This window comes from Aethalodelphis obliquidens, unplaced genomic scaffold (assembly GCF_003676395.1).
Source record: "Aethalodelphis obliquidens isolate GAN/ISIS:26980383/991018 unplaced genomic scaffold, ASM367639v1 scaffold2, whole genome shotgun sequence".
Lineage (NCBI taxonomy): Eukaryota > Metazoa > Chordata > Mammalia > Artiodactyla > Delphinidae > Aethalodelphis > Aethalodelphis obliquidens.
This window is the reverse complement of record NW_020837946.1, coordinates 42,967,238-42,983,483: the sequence shown is the minus strand read 5'-3', so window position 1 is coordinate 42,983,483 and position 16,246 is coordinate 42,967,238. Positions and strand designations below refer to the sequence as shown.

General features: G+C 35.6%; 1 protein-coding gene across 2 annotated transcripts in view; it reads right to left on the bottom strand.

The window, feature by feature from the left end:
* Nucleotides 1–16,246, bottom strand: part of STAT4 (signal transducer and activator of transcription 4) — a 92,389-nt gene that overhangs the window by 31,796 nt on the left and 44,347 nt on the right. For both annotated transcript variants that reach the window (XM_027125495.1, XM_027125492.1), the window contains exons 4-7: nt 6,970–7,068; nt 4,007–4,099; nt 3,001–3,079; nt 100–185 (exon numbers count right to left, since the gene is read on the bottom strand). In XM_027125495.1, coding sequence (XP_026981296.1) covers nt 100–185; nt 3,001–3,079; nt 4,007–4,099; nt 6,970–7,068 — 357 coding nt within the window. The remainder of the gene's footprint in view (nt 1–99; nt 186–3,000; nt 3,080–4,006; nt 4,100–6,969; nt 7,069–16,246) is intronic.

Genomic DNA, 16,246 nt, shown 5'->3' with positions numbered 1-16,246 from the left:
TAAAATCAAAGAGCTTAATTTCAGAGCTTAATCTAGTAGGACTAGATGTAGAAAAAGGAGAAAAATAGGCAAAAGGCCCAATTAAAGTTCTTCACTAGCCTTTCTTTTGAAGTCCAGGCTGTTCAGCATTTCCTGCAGAGTCAAAACTTCCTGATTCATTAGGGCGCTGTTCTTGTCACCCTGATCTGTGAAGGAAAAGAGATCAGACTTAGAGTCCTCTCCAAGGTGAATCTCTTTGTCCTGAAAGCCAAAGCCAGCTGTAACCTGCCATCCTAAGATCCCATGATGCAAGAGCCTAAATGGGGCCATTAGTGATGAGCTTAGAAGTAAATCCCTGGCTGCCAGGAAGGATTACATCCAAGCAGGCCAGAGATGAGCTCTCTACCTTACAGACCTTGAGAGAACACCATTCTTCACACAATGTTCCTTTTGGGGGCAGGGAGAGAGGAGAATATAAATGTTTTTATAACGGATTCTTTATTAGATCATCTCTACATTTATAATGACCTTGGTTGGTTGGGATGTGTAAGAAAGAAAAGGGGCCCTTCTTTGTGCCTATAATTAAATCATATTTGACCCCTCCTGATGCCTTTACTCAATCTCCTGGAAGAGTTGCCGTTTTATAGTACATAGTCTCATTAACTAATAAAGACTAAATCCATTGCTTTCTCTTTTCCTTTGCAAAACAGGCTAGCCTCACAGTAAAACCAGAAGAAGTGGGAAAGAGTTGCAAATTAAGAAAAATCTCTGACTGAACAAAACCCAAAATGATTTATCCTCTTAAATGACAGATGTACAATAAACATCGTATTATTTAATTTGAACTAAAACTTTATTGGTATATAGTAAGTGACTGCTTATACCAACTGCTCATCTCTATAATAAATGAAGTTTTGGAATGCTGATCTGAATTGTGTTATTGTGAAAAGAGGCCCCCAAACAATGCTGTGGCAAAGTCCTCAACAAAATAGCACTGATTTCCGAGAAGTCATTTCTGGTTGTATTAATTCACAAATTCACGAATTCCTAGATCCCATATGTAGCAAAATCCTGCTGATATGGCATTTTATCATTTCAAAACTTCACTAGCTAATACTTTCCAGTCTTCACCAGCAAAGATATAACTTGTTTCCCATGTATCTTTCATTTCCCTTAAAACATTTCCTTTCACTTTCACTTTAAATATTTTATTAATCAACAAAATATTTGTTGATTAATAATCATTTTTATTCTTCATAATGCTTATGAAGCACTGTAAGATACTAAAGTAACTCTAATTGTAATATACTAAGTTCAAAATAATTTTACTGTTTTAATGTAAAACAGTATATTTTAATGTATATTCTATTTCATAAAATTCATGGTTCACATATGAAATTTAGGCTGAGGCTGCTTTCAATGAATTGTAATGCTTGATTAAATGTGCAGTTGTTCTAAACCTTTTAAGAATCATGGACCCCTTTGATAAGCTGATGAAACCTGTGCTTGTGTCATTTCTTCCAAAGGAAAAAACATTGTACATACAATTATGAACATATTTAATAACATTTCATGGGAGTCAAGACATCCTGAAGGTGCCAGAAGGACATGTCACATCTCACTTATGCCAGGAAAAACGAATATCCTCTCTTTTAAATCTTAGATGGAAAGTTAACAAAGAATTTGATCACAATCACCCATACTACTTCCTTCCAGATAAATTTTTTTTTTTTTTTTTTTTTTTTGCGGTCCGCGGGCCTCTCACCGCTGTGGCCTCTCCCATTGCAGAGCACAGGCTCCGCAGGCACAGGCTCAGCGGCCATGGCCCACGGGCCCAGCCGCTCCGCGGCATGTGGGATCCTCCCGGACCGGGGCACAAACCTGCGTCCCCTGCATCGGCAGGCGGACAACCGCTGCGCCACCAGGGAAGCCCCCAGATAAATTTTAAGCTAACATTTCAGTAGTTAAGGATGATTCTGTAAATCATCTGTACAAAGAATTTATATCTAATGTGTTTTTCAAAATTATTTTAGAATTACAAAAAAGTTACGAAAATAGTACAGAGTTCCCATATATCCTTCATCCAGCTTCTTCTAGTGTCTTAGATAAGCATAGTACAATGTTCAAAGCCAGAAGATTAACACTGGCACAATCCTATTAACTAATCTAGAACTAATGAGAATTTCTCCAATTGTCCCACTAATTGCAACACACTCTAAATGTTATTACTTGTAAATCTTAGATTTTATAAATTTTATCATTCTTTCCTTATATTTCTTTAAAAACATCAAATTGTAAACAACCTCAATATTTAACCACAATGAAATAGTCAAAGAAATTTCAGTGTCCTTACATTTTGGTATTTACACAATTATTGATATTATGTTTTGAAGATTTTTTTATATGAGGAAATACATAAAATAAAACTTTAGTTTAAAATGCTATACAAAAAACTATGTACAAGATGATTTCAATTTTTTCGTAAATAAATAGGTATGTATGTATTTGAATGTGCAGGAAAAAGGCTGGAAGAAAATACACTAACATTTTGACAGTGTTTATATCTAGATAGCAGAATTTTGTGTGGTTTTTAATTTTGTAATACTCTTTTCTACTTTCTAAATTTCCTACAGAGTCATATTTCTACTTTTAATTTTTTAAAATTATATTAAAAGACTCACCTAGAGATAATATTAGTAATTTCCTGATCATATTAGACAATTATTATTACTTTTCTTAGTTGTGATAATGATATTTTGATTCTATAGGAGAATGTTCTTACTTTTTGGAGATGCATCCTGAAATAGGGGTGATTTCTCATGAGCTTTATAATTTACTTTGAATCATGGGTAAAAACATATATTTATATGGAGAGAAAAGGAGGAAGCAAAATAAATTAACTTCTCCTGCACACTCTCTTCAAAAAAAGGGATCAATTTATCAACTCTGCAGCAAAGACGAAACCCTAGTCACATTGCCTTTATGTCCCTATGTGGAATTATAGACAAAACAAAAACTTACCCATTGTCTGAATTGTTTTATACCTGTAGTCAAATTCATCTTGCAGATCTTCTAAATATTTGGTGTCTTGTTCTGTCATCTTTTTACAAAGAAAACATACTCTGTTGTTACAATTAAGCACGTCAATGCAACAACATCATCCATCATCAGTATTTCAAAATACACAGTTTGGTGCTTGCAATCCCCAGTAATATCCCAGACTAACTATACAGAATCTACATTTCTAAAGAGCTAATGCCCATGAACGTTGAATAGCACTAGAAGAACCAGACTGAGGTTGCTCTTCCATTTTTCTCTTCCTGAGTGTTTGCAAATTTCAGCATCTTGCCTCTCATTTCTCAGTTAATTCCAAATGATGCAACTAATATCTTTTTTATCGGAGAGTATGGATACTTTTTTCATTTTAGCTCCATACAACTCTGTATTAACGTACCAACTATCTTTTTGCTTAAAATCTCCATTCTCAAACGATATAGTTTATGACAATTGAGTCTAAATTTTTTTCCTCTCTACCTCTTAGAAAAAAAATATCTGTGGCTCCTCTGTGTCTCCTGTTCATTTCTGTCTTTGAGATTTTTACTTTTACTCTTCTCCAAACCTGGTGACGTTTTTCTGCTCAGATATAACGGTGTCAAGATCTGAGCTAAAGGCTTTTCATATAGTATTATCTCACGTAGTCCTCACAACAATCCTGTTACAGTGGTTATCCTCACTTTTACAGATGAAGAAGCAGAGGTTTAGAGGTGTGAAGCAGCTTACTCGCCTAAGGTCACATGGCTTCTCACTGATGGAGTCTGGTGTGGAAACCCTAATTTCCGGTAAATTGAAGTTAAAAGCTTCCCACAAATAAATGTTTTCTAATATGAACGTAGTGTGTGAGAGATATTTATCTTATAACAAATTAGCCTATGATTTCTGTACGCACTAACTTGGGGCACACAAGAGAAAGATGCATAGTATGGTGACAACAGCTAGACTTTCCTGGTGTCTGTAAGAGATCACTCACCTGCACACTATTTTTAATGGCAGCCACTTTGTGCTCCACATTCCTCTGTCTTTCTGAAACTGAAGAACTTTGTAAGGATTTCTCCAGAGGTCCCTGGAAAAACAATGTCTTGAAATTTCGATGATGTTGATAAAACAGGTTTATGAAGAATGTAGTATATGTAATATACTTTGAACTGAGGTATGGATGAGTATGATATGAAATACTCTACAGCCATTAAAAAACATGCTGTAGAAAAATATTTAATGACATACAAGTAGTGTTAAATTGTTAAGAAATAGAACAAATTATAAGACACCATATGTTTGTGATCTCTGTTGCTTGTATATGTATATATATTTATACTTATTTATTTATTTACAAAAATCTGGATATATGTATAGACATGTAAACTCAAGTACATGTGACCTGAAGCACACACATCCCAAAATATTATCATGTGCTATCTTTGAGCAGTAAAATTACAGATGATTTTATAGTTAAATTTTTTTCCCCTAATTTTCTATAACAGACCCATATTGCTTTTGAAATTCTATAAAATGAATACATGTAATTGTTTTTTGAATACATGTAATTTAAAAATTAGTATAGTGAAACTACATTAAGTTGGACTTAAATTCAGAATTAGGGATGTTGAATCTGTCAGGATGAGATTTATTTTTACATTGGAACAAAGGGAGTTTGCTAAAGAATATGTAAAAATGTTAGGCTGGCTAAATAGGAAGGCTAACCAGCTACTCCAAGCCCCATTTCTTTTTTTTTTTCATATTAAGTATGATTTTATAACTTTATTTTTCATTCTGTAACACATTATAAACAGCTTTCTGTGTGATTAAATATATATGAAAATCATGATTTTTAACAGTTATATTCATTATGTTTGAAGCTGTAAGGTCAGTGGAATGTTGTGAAATGTTTCTGTTGGCTGCACAGAAGGACAATATTGTTTCCTTCTTTTCAAAGAACTTTTTAACAGTAATGTGTTCATCTGAGGATCCTAAATTCCTTTTCTAAATTCTAAGAGTAGCTTTCTCTTTGATTTATTCTCATGTGTGACATTCTGCACATCCTTCCCACCACCTGAGTTCAGGTTTCCTGGTCTCCAGCCCCACCCTTCTCCTTCGCCCTTTACCAAACTTCAAAGGCAAGTCTGGAGATGTCAAGGCTCTCCCATTTTGCTCACCACCAACTACAGTAAAGTCCAAACTCTGGTGCTAACCACTTTGGGCTCCAAATGTGATCTAGCTTCATTTATGCTTTACTTTCCCTAGTGGGGGAGAAGCCTCTATGTCCCAGGCAGGTAAATGAAGAAGCAACCCTTTCTCTTCCCCCTTATTCTCCCCACTTCACCCCAAAGGAGAGGATGGTTTACAGCAGGGGTCCCCAACGCCAGGGCCACGGACCACTACCAGTCTGCGCCGTTAGGAACCGCAAGCCCCATTTCTTGGCCACTCTAATAATCTGGCATTAAGTTCCATAGATATAACGTTTACGTAGATATCTAGAGTTGAGTTAGAATGTCAGTAAACCCTTCACCTTACAGTTGGATGGGGACGTATGGTTAGAAAGGATGATGACTTGACTAAGATCTATAGCAAATCAGTGGCAGAATCTCAAGTGGAACCCAGGTCCTTGACTGTCAATCAAGTGTTTTTTCAACTACATCACATTCTTCAGATGGGTAAAGCCTTTGTAAAATTCACTCTCATTTTGGCCCCCATTATTTGTATTTGTGTGTGTGTGTGTGTGTGTGTGTGTGTGTGTGTGTGTGTGTGTATCTCCCTATATTTGTCTACTGGTTCAAAATTTACAAACTAGTGTTTCTTTTGTGGTAGTATGTAGCACTAGCAGATTATTTGTGGAATGATTTTGATGAGCATCTATTCAAATAAATGTTTCTAATTTGCCTGATACCTGACATATGAAGAGAACAACAACAACACACACACACAGACAAAATGACTAGAGATAAGAGGGCTACGAAAAAGGACAGCTCAGAATATATATGAGAATATCATATATTAGTAACAGCATCTCAATGTTCACCCAAAAAGCACTGAATCAAACTATATTTACTTTAGAAACTCACTAACTTTAGATTTTAAATTAAATAAAGGTGATACCATTCTTCTTTATCATCTAAAAAATAAGAGTAAGTTGTTAAAGCTTCATACTTCTCTAAAAACAACCATAACCTGACAGCAACTAAATCTGAGAATTTTTAATAGTTGAAAAAAGATACTTTTCTTGGATCTTCAAAAATAAATACACTAGTGTGATTTACTAACTTATAGAGTGTGACATGTGGAAAGTTGATTATTCACACGCTCTTTCCTTTTCAAAAGGATTAACTGAAAAAGTATTCCCAGGGACTTCATATTCCTCTACTTATCTTTGATGGGGGCTCTGAGTTCATTTAGCATAGTGGGATAAAATATAATCTAAAATATTATTGGCAAGGCAAAGCACACTGAAACAATAAACAAGCAAATATTTATGGAGTTTCTGTAAGACAAAATTCCTGCTCATGGAGTAGTTTGGATTTGTCGGGTAGGAAATTGGGAACTACTGAAGGGTTTGCACAAGATCAATCCCTGAGGATAAACATGCTGAGAGAAACAGAGCCTAAATGGTAGTTAGGAATTCAGCCCGGAGGTGGTTACTCTATTCCTCAACTGATATAGTAAGACCACGGACCAGAGTGTGAGCAGTGGAAACAGAAAAGGATGTATAGATAGGATTCCAGAAACAAACTCTGGAAAGACTTGGTAGTTATCTCAATAAGGAGGCATAGAAAAGGAACTATTCAAAGATAATCCCAAGACCTTGATTCCAAGTGACTGGAAGGATGACGGGACCATCAACATAGGTAGAAGAAGATGGCTGGAAAGAAGACTAGAATTTCTGTTTCAGAAAAATTGAGTTCCAGGTGATAACAAGATTACAATGGAAGAAAATGTTACCTGAACAGGCATGTTGGCTGCAGCCAATATTCTCCTCTCTTCCCTTAAACAATTTGAAATAACCACAGACACATGCATCGGATTTCCATGAAATTTTCCCTGAAAAAAAGTGAAAAACAACACAAAATCTTCAATGTATACATCACTATTTGCAAATCAAAAATAATCTCCAAATAAATATGTGAAATTATTTGGGATTTGTTTCAACAACCTATTCTATTATAAAGCCACAGAAACTAATATTGTGAAAGTAGATGCCTATGCAGCATATTGCTCTGTCCCCAGAAGTTATTTTTAATAATTAAAAATAGTTCTTGAGCACCTCTGTAGGAAAGACCCTGAACACACACTCAGGAGGATCAGTTTACTTTGGGCTTAGAATAAGTTTTACAAGAGTTACTTCTTTGTAAATTATTATGAACTAGGGTGGTCCCAGCTGTTCATTTGTTAACTCTGTACTACATGGTGTGCCTAACGCATTTCTTTTGGTCCCTGTTTGGTGCTCTTCATGTCAATTAGCTCATAACTATCGGTATGCTAGAGAGAAACTCTATCACACACATTTTAGCAACAATATTTTTATGACATCTAAGTATATACATTTTTTTATTACCGATGCTAATGGTTCAGATATTGTAAACTGGCAACCTGTGGGTCTAATTCAGCCATAAGGTATGTTGTGTAAGTTGAAATATTGTAATCCCTTCAGGGGAACATGTACTACCCATAGTTTCCATAGTATCCAGCACTGAGTGACCTAGGCACTCATTTATTTTACCTGCCAGGCACCTATAGGTTTTCTTGGTTTGCAGGATTAATTTGAAAAACACCATCATTTTAGTCAGTAGTGTTAAACTTCTTTGTTACTAGACCCTTCCATGGCAGGATTAACAGGAAACACAATAAATGTAGACAAATGCCTTTATTTAGTTTCCCTCTGCCCTCCTGTCTGAAGGAGGTGCTACTTATCCATGAAATGGCCAAAGGGCAATAGCAGAAAAGATAAAAGTGGAAAATTAATAATCAAAAGTAGATTATACAGACTAGTAAACCAAAGGGTCTTTCTTGGAAAGAAATGAGGTTATTGGTTGTAAACATTTTTAAGGCCTTGACCATGGCCACAATTTTATTAGATGATGCATTCTAATTAGCATTTCTATTTGTAAAACCAGGGTAAACACCAAGTATCTGGTTTCCTGCTTTTCCATATTCTATAGCTTTTAAGACATTTTTCCCCTTCAAATGAGAACACTCTGAAAGAAAAAAACAAAAATGAATGGACAGAAACTCTTAAGGTAAAGAAATTAAAATTATCCTATTCATTAAGCAGGGATACCAAATTTCTGATTCCTGCATGCTGACAATTTCAGATTCTCCCTAGTTTGAATTTGTTCTTGTTTTTAAAATTTCCCATTGATTTGTTTTCCCATATACCTTCCATTTAACTCACCAAGAAAAGCTATGTTTGCTCATTTTGCCTTTATTTTTAAAATATTCCACTGATGAAAATAAAGGGTTTCTCCCAGGGCTAATTTGGAGACTGCTATTTATGTAACGTTGAAAGCTTTTCCTATCCAAGATCAGGAGTTCCTCTAAGATCCCAGGAATCACCACTATTTGTCTTTGTTTTTCTCACTGTTACAGGAGTTCTTCATTGTTGATTATCCAGATCCTATCTTTCAGCATTTCTCAGCTCCTTTGTCTATACTTTTTCATTTTTCTTTCCTGCTTGAATTTCTTCTACCTTCCCTTTCAGATTTGGTTTCCCCCTTGTCTTGTGAGGTATTTTCATTTTTTCTCCTTTGTTAAGAGTAAAGAATCACTATTGTTTTTATCCAGGCTATTTTTTCACTTTCTTTTTGCATTTTTCCTAACTTAGCTCTCACTTAAATGTATGAGATGAAAACATCTTATGGAAAATTGACCGCTATAGATTCAAAAACCAAAGTAGCACTTTTTTTAATGATCAGGCTTTTAAAATTTATTTCTTATTGAAGTATAGTTGATTTACAATGTTGTGTTAGTTTCAGGTGTACAGCAAAGTGATTCAGCCATATATGTATAATTCTTTTCCATTATAGGTTATTACAAAATATTGAATATAGTTCCCTGTACTATACAGTAGGTCCTTGTTGTTTATCTATTTTATAGATAGTAGTGTGTATATGTTAATCTCAGACTTCTAGTTTATCAACCCCCCTCCACTTTCCCTTTTGGTAACCATAAGTTTGTTTTCTATGTCTGTGAGTCTCAAATTAGCATTTAAAATTTTCGTTATCAAAGATGTAGTTATGTTCACCTTTCAGTAGTTACCATGTATATGGACCAGGGACACCACCCCCCAAAAAAAAGCACAAACAGAAAAACAGAAATAACAAAAGAAAACCCACCCCTAAGTGTGTGTTGGTGGGAGGAAGGACGGAAGAGAAATTGCCCTTTTTCTAGCGTGAGTCTGTCTCTCTTATGTGCAAGTACTGCAAATATCTTCTACTCTGTGGCTCTCTTTTCACTATCTCTTAGTGTCAATAAATAGAAGTTTTTAATTTTAGTGAAGTCAAATTTATTAACTCTTCTGTCTATGGTTTGTGCTTTTTATGACTTAAGAAATCTTTCCCTAATCTACAGCCATGGAGGTTTATTCCTATATATATATATATATATATATATATATATAAAGCCGTTAGAATTTTGCCCTTAATTGTAATTCACTTGGAGCTTCTTAATAATGAGAGGTCCCTTTCACTTTTTTCTATATGAATATCAGTTCCAACAATATTTATTGAACATTCTGTTCTTTTACCACTGCTCTGCTGGGCCAACTGTCATAAATCAAGTGCCCATATATGGATGGTTTGCTTCTGACTCCATTCCATCTTATGGTTCTATCTGCTTTATCAACAGACCGTCTTAATTACTAGAGTTGTATAATAAGTTTTTTGACGTCAAGTAGAATAGCTTTTCTTTGCATTTTTCACATAAATTTTGGAATCACCTTGTCAAGCTACAAACACACATACGCACACACACAAGTTGAGAATTTGAATGGCACTAAATCTTTAGATACTTGGCATCTTTGTGTTCTAATCTATTTATTTAAGTCTTCTTTAATGTCTCTCTATTAAGCATTATAATTTTCCACAGAGATCTTATACATTTTTTGCTAGGTTTGTTTCTATGTAGCTGGTATTTTTCATAATGGATAGTATTTTTCTTTCCTAATTGTTTTCACTGGTATGTAGAAATATATTTGGCTTTTATATATTGACTTTAAATCCATCAACTTTGCTAAACTCTTAATAATTCTAATAATGTACTTGTAATATCTACTACCAAGTCTAAAAATTCATCTGTAGATTGTTTTGGATTTTCTGCAAATACAAATCACATCTTGTATGAGTATTGATAATATTTTTTCCCCTTTTCATTTATCTAATATCAGTCAGAACTTCACCTTCATACTATGATTTATTTAGAAATGTATTGGTTAATTTCCAAAGATAGTGATTTTCTATTATCCTTTTTATTGATTGTTATAGATTTTAAAATTCTGATCAGAATAGATGTTCTGAATGACTTCAGTCACTTAAAATTTATTGAAACTTGCTTTGTGGCCCAGCATATGGACTTTTTGTAAATATTCCATGCGAGCTTGTAAAAAATGTGAATTCTGCAGTTGTTGGGTGCAAATGTCTTATACAAGTTATACAAGTTTATTAACCCAACTTTGTTAATTGTTTTGTTCAAAAAATCCTTGCTGATTTTTTTGCCTCATTAATTTTATCAAATATTGAGAGGCATGTTAAAATCTAGTTTGTGAATTTTTCTTCTTGTGGTTCTTTCATACACATTCAGACTTGTTATGTATTACTAGTGAGTCAAATCTTTCAATACTATGAACCGACCTTTATTGTTAAGAATGCTTTTTGCCTTGAAACAAAAATATAAACTATGACATAATACTTATTATCACTTAGAATTTTTATTTCATCCTATTGAAAGAATTCTTGATTTACTTAAACATATAGATATTTAATATCACATATTCACATCATACCTATATAAAAGAGTAAATATACATGAAATAAATTGGTTATGTATTCGTAAAACTTCTTTGCATATTTACAATTCAACTTTTCTGAACCTCTTTTCAAATTAGATTCATTGGCGTTCATGTTTTTTCCCATAAAATAATGTCCTCTGGGCCACCAGGAAAGTCAGTGATGCAGCATCTCTTTAAATGTGCACCACTATTACTGACATTCTGTAGTTTCGATGCTGGCACCTCCTTGATCTTACCAGAAGTTTTCAACAGAAAGTTTTCAGACAAGAACCAGGACTCACTCACATTCCTTCTGCAAATGGTCCTGAAATGATTTGATGACTGAAGCATTGAGGGTTGTAGTGGCCTAGTCATGCCATCATGATTCACAACCATTATACTTTTACATGAAATGATTAGGCAACTGTTCAGATACATGTCCATGAAGTCACTGAGAACTAGACTATATAGCAGGTTCCTAGATGTCTGTTCCAGAAGATGTCTAACCAATACTCTATCAGCTCAACCACCACCTGTACTCTTTTGGTTCACTCCTAATAATATTTTTGAAGAAGTTCTTATTCGTAGACATTGTTTACAGTTTAAATTAAATATGGTGGTACCTTTAGCAGTTGTAAGTTAGGCATAAGATTACAGTGATACACTGCTTTTCATAATCCAAACTCGTACTCTTGATCCTTTTAAAGATCCTTTTGGGGAACCCTCTTACACTTTTGGTGGGAATATAAATTGGTATAGCCACTATGGATAACAGTATGGAGGTTACGGTTAGGGTTAGGGTTAGGGTTAAAAAACCCTAAAAAAAACTTAAAAAACTAGAAATAGAGCTATCATACGACCCAGCAATCTCTCTCTTAGGCATATATCTGGAGAAAACCATAATTTGAAAGGGTGCATGCACCCTAATGTTCACTGCAGCGCTATTTACAATAGCCAGGACATGGAAGCAACCTAAATGTCCATCAGTACAGGAACAGATAAAGAAGATGTGGTGCATATATACAATGGAATATTACTCAGCCATAAAAAGGAATGAAACAGTGGCATTGGCAGAGATGTGGATAGACCTAGAGACTGTCATACAGAGTGAGATAAGTCAGAAAGAGAAAAATAAGTATTGTATAATATTGCTTATATGTACAATCTAGAAAAATGGTACAAATGACCTTATTTGCAAAGCAGAAATAGAGTCACAGATGTAGAGAACAAACTTATGATTACCAAGGGGGGAAGGGGAGGGTGGGATGAAGGAGAAGATTGGGATTGACATATATACACTACTATGTATAAAATAGATAACTAATGAGAACCTATTATAGCACCGGGAACTCTACTCAATGATCTGTGGTGACCTAAATGGGAAGGAAATCTAAAAAAGAGTGGATATATGTATACGTATAACTGATTTGCTTTGCTGTACAGCAGAAACTAACACAACACTGTAAAGCAACTATATTCCAATTTAAAAAAATAATAAAATTAAAAAAAAATCCTTTTGCATTGACAGTGTAATTTTGTCTTGTCAAAGAAAACCACCCCCAATTCCCAGCATTACCTATTTGATTAAACACATATTTAAATTTTTCCTCAATGGCATCATGCTGGAAGTTAAGTGCATTCTGTTCAAAATCAGCAGGAAGTTTCTGATAAATGGATATTGTACATCTTAATGATAATCCTATGCAATGCATGATTCATTTACTCCAGCCTGCTATTGTGCTGAGATTTTATTCATCTATTGTGAGGAATTTGCTGATTTCTCTTGTCACTGTTGCTGTGTGTATGATAGGCAATCCTTTTGCATGAGTCTCAATAATAAAATATAATACAGCTTCTACTATTGGACATCTTCCTTCCTTTCTTACATCCTGCAAAGCACTTTATTGTTGCTTTCTAAGAAAATATGGAATTTAGGACCATCCATCCAGTGACTATTAACTTGCTTAACAAATATCAAATTATGCCCTGCTGATTTGTTCCTGTCCCATTCTGCATACATGAAAACTATTTGTTTCATTCCTAAATCACAGTATTATACTGACGACACTTAAACAGCAATTAAATTCAATGTGTTGTACCAACTGTGCACATAATTCAACTGAAGTGACAACATGAATAGCTATGACCCAATTTTACATCACAGGAAATGGCAATGCCATTGTGATTGCTACCTGACAATAGCAATTAAGAGATGCTATCGAATATAAGATGCGTTTTGATTTCAGAGATGATAAAATGCAGAAAAAAGGTGTCTTAGAATCAAATGTGCTATTTTATGATTTTTTCTGCTTTATGCTAAATTCCTTGGCTTTCCTTCAAATTCTACTACCTTCCATCTAATTTCTAAATTTGACTTGTCACTAAAGAATGACTAGTTCATCTACTTTTTTCCCCCCAGGTGGTCCAAGGAGTACCAGAGTCAGAGGTAAAGGAAGTGATAAGGCTGCTCAAAATAACCTCCTCCGTTCAGGTGGCACAAAATTTGAGATTTCACAACTAGACTTTCACTCTTTTGAGTTTCTTCCCCCAGGATCCCCTTTAGAATGCAAAGATATGAGGGAGAGTTAATACTACATTTAATTAATTTCCTCTGCATTGTTAAGGATTTATCAGATGTGCTCTCTGGTTGCAGTGACCTGGCACCTGCAGGTTGAGAGTAATGGGTCCCAGGGCAAATAAAAGAAGTTTCAGGAGAACCTTGAAAGAGGAAGGCAACAGTAACCAAAGGGGAAGTAGGATTCTGAAGAAATATGTAGCCAAAAACTGTCTGAGCCTAGATTTCTCTAGAAGTTAACCCTGAGACAAAGATTCCAGTGCAAGAAATATAAATGGGAGTTCATCCCAAAACACACAGTTATGGGAGCGGGTAAGTGAGAGGAGGGAGAGAAGGCATCCAGTAAAGGGTGTGTTATCCAGCCATTGGCTGAGATTGGCTGGGAACCCTGGGAACAGGGTAGAACACGTGCCTTAGAGTTATCTACCCAAGGCCTTTGGGAACTGGAGTATTTTTACATCAGCTCTTGTCGTTATTAGCTCTAAAGCAAAAAGACACAGATGCTGGCATTTTTAAGTCCACCTGATTGAACTAAAATGATAAGGTCCAAGGGATATGGGCAGGGCAGTCTGCTATTCCAGCTCTCCTCCTAACCTCAGTTTGAGAATTTTTTTTTTTTTTTGCGGTACATGGGCCTCTCACTGTTGTGGCCTCTCCCGCTGCGGAGCACAGGCTCCGGACGCGCAGGCTCAGAGGCCATGGCTCACAGGCCTAGCAGCTCCGTGGCATGTGGGATCTTCCCGGACCGGGGCACGAACCCGTGGTCCCCTGCATCGGCAGGCGGACTCTCAACCACTGCGCCACCAGGGAAGCCTGAGAAATTTTTGACTTCTCATTTTTTAAACTACCTACAACCATACTACACTCAAATGTTGATATTTATTCTTTTATGGTACCTCTGAGATATGAAGCAGTTGTCTCCAATTACAGAGTAAAATGTTTCCATTCACGTTTTTATTGGCAATCTGCAATCCACTGCACACTTCCGGCTGCCAGCTCACTCTCTCCCCTTTTATCATCCCAAGTACTGCTGTTAAATCATGTTTAGCCTTGCTCCTTACCAGTGTCAAACACACTGGCCATGACAACACGCTCTCAGCTTCAGCCTCTTATTGTTTCCTTCCCTTTGTTCTGAGCACACGATTTTTCTTAATGGCTTCTTCCTAAGATTTCCTCACTAGAATCATAAGGATATGTCTATGGTGAAAAAAAAACTACTAAATTGAAGAAGAGCTAATCCAGTTGTCTTAAGACTGATTTATTTGTAGAATGGTCAGTCTAATAGATTTAAAAAGCAATTTTCTTTCATGATAATTAAAATAATAATAAGGTACCACTCCACATCTATTAGGTTAAAATTCAAAACGCTGACCTCACCAAATGCTGGTGAGGATATGGTACAACAGGAACTATTAAATGGTACAGCCACTTTGGAAGACAGTTTGGCATTTTCTCACAAAGCTAAAAATACTCTTATCATACAAACCAGCAAACATGCTCCTAGGTATTTACCCAAATGAATTAAAAGCTTATGTTCACATAAAAATCAGCATACAAATATTTATAGCAACCTTATTCATAATCATCAAAACTTGGAAGCAACCAAGATGTCCTTGAATGGGTGAATGGATAAGCAAACTGTGTAGATTTCTATGACACAGTATTATTCAGTGATAAAAAAGAAATGAGCTGTCAAGCTACACAAAGACATGGAGGAAACTTGAAAACATATTGCTACGGGAATACTGTAAGGCAAAACCATGGAGACAGTAAAAAGATCAGTGGCTGCCAGAGGTTTGAGGGGAGGGATGGAGGGCTGAGTGGAGCACAGGGGATTTTCAGGGCAGTGAAACTATTCTGTATGCTACTGTGATGGTGGATACATGACATTAGGCATTTGTTAGAACTCAAAGAACTGTGTAACACAAAGAATGAACCCTAATGTAAACTATGAACTTTAATAATAATGTATTATTGGTTCATCAATGATAACAAATGTACAACACTAATAATTCAAGATGTTAATAATAGGGGAAAGTCTCTGCCAGGGGTTGGGGGAGAGGCTAAGGGAGTATATGGGAACTCTCTGTACTTTCCACTCAATTATTCTGTAAACTGAGACAGCTCTAAAAAAAAAAAAAAAAAAAATTAAGCCTATTTTTAAAAATTGTCATTCTGAAGTCACAGTTCTCACATATCTTTGTGCTATTCCTTTTGCCAGGAATGAACAAATTCAAATAACTAGAGTTGCCTGCCTCTCTTGTTCAGTTAGTTTTAAATTCTCTCATCACCACAAAGATTTTCTTGATAAAAGAGAAGTGAGGTATAGATTCTCCATGGATACAAATAATTAATGTCCCATTTCTATTTATGCTAATAATAATACATCCATCTTAAAACAAACTAACTAAAAATTAACTGCAGGTATAGTTTGTCTTGGTCTATTTTTTAAATTAAAAGAAAATACTTCTTAGGGGCTTCCCTGGTGGCGCAGTGGTTGAGAGTCCGCCTGCCGATGCAGGGGACACGGGTTCGTGCCCCAGTCCGAGAAGATCCCACATACTGAGGAGCAGCCGGGCCCGTGAGCCATGGCCTCTGAGCCTGCGCGTCGGAGCCTGTGCTCCGCAACGGGAGAGGCCACAACAGCGAGAGGCCCGCGTACC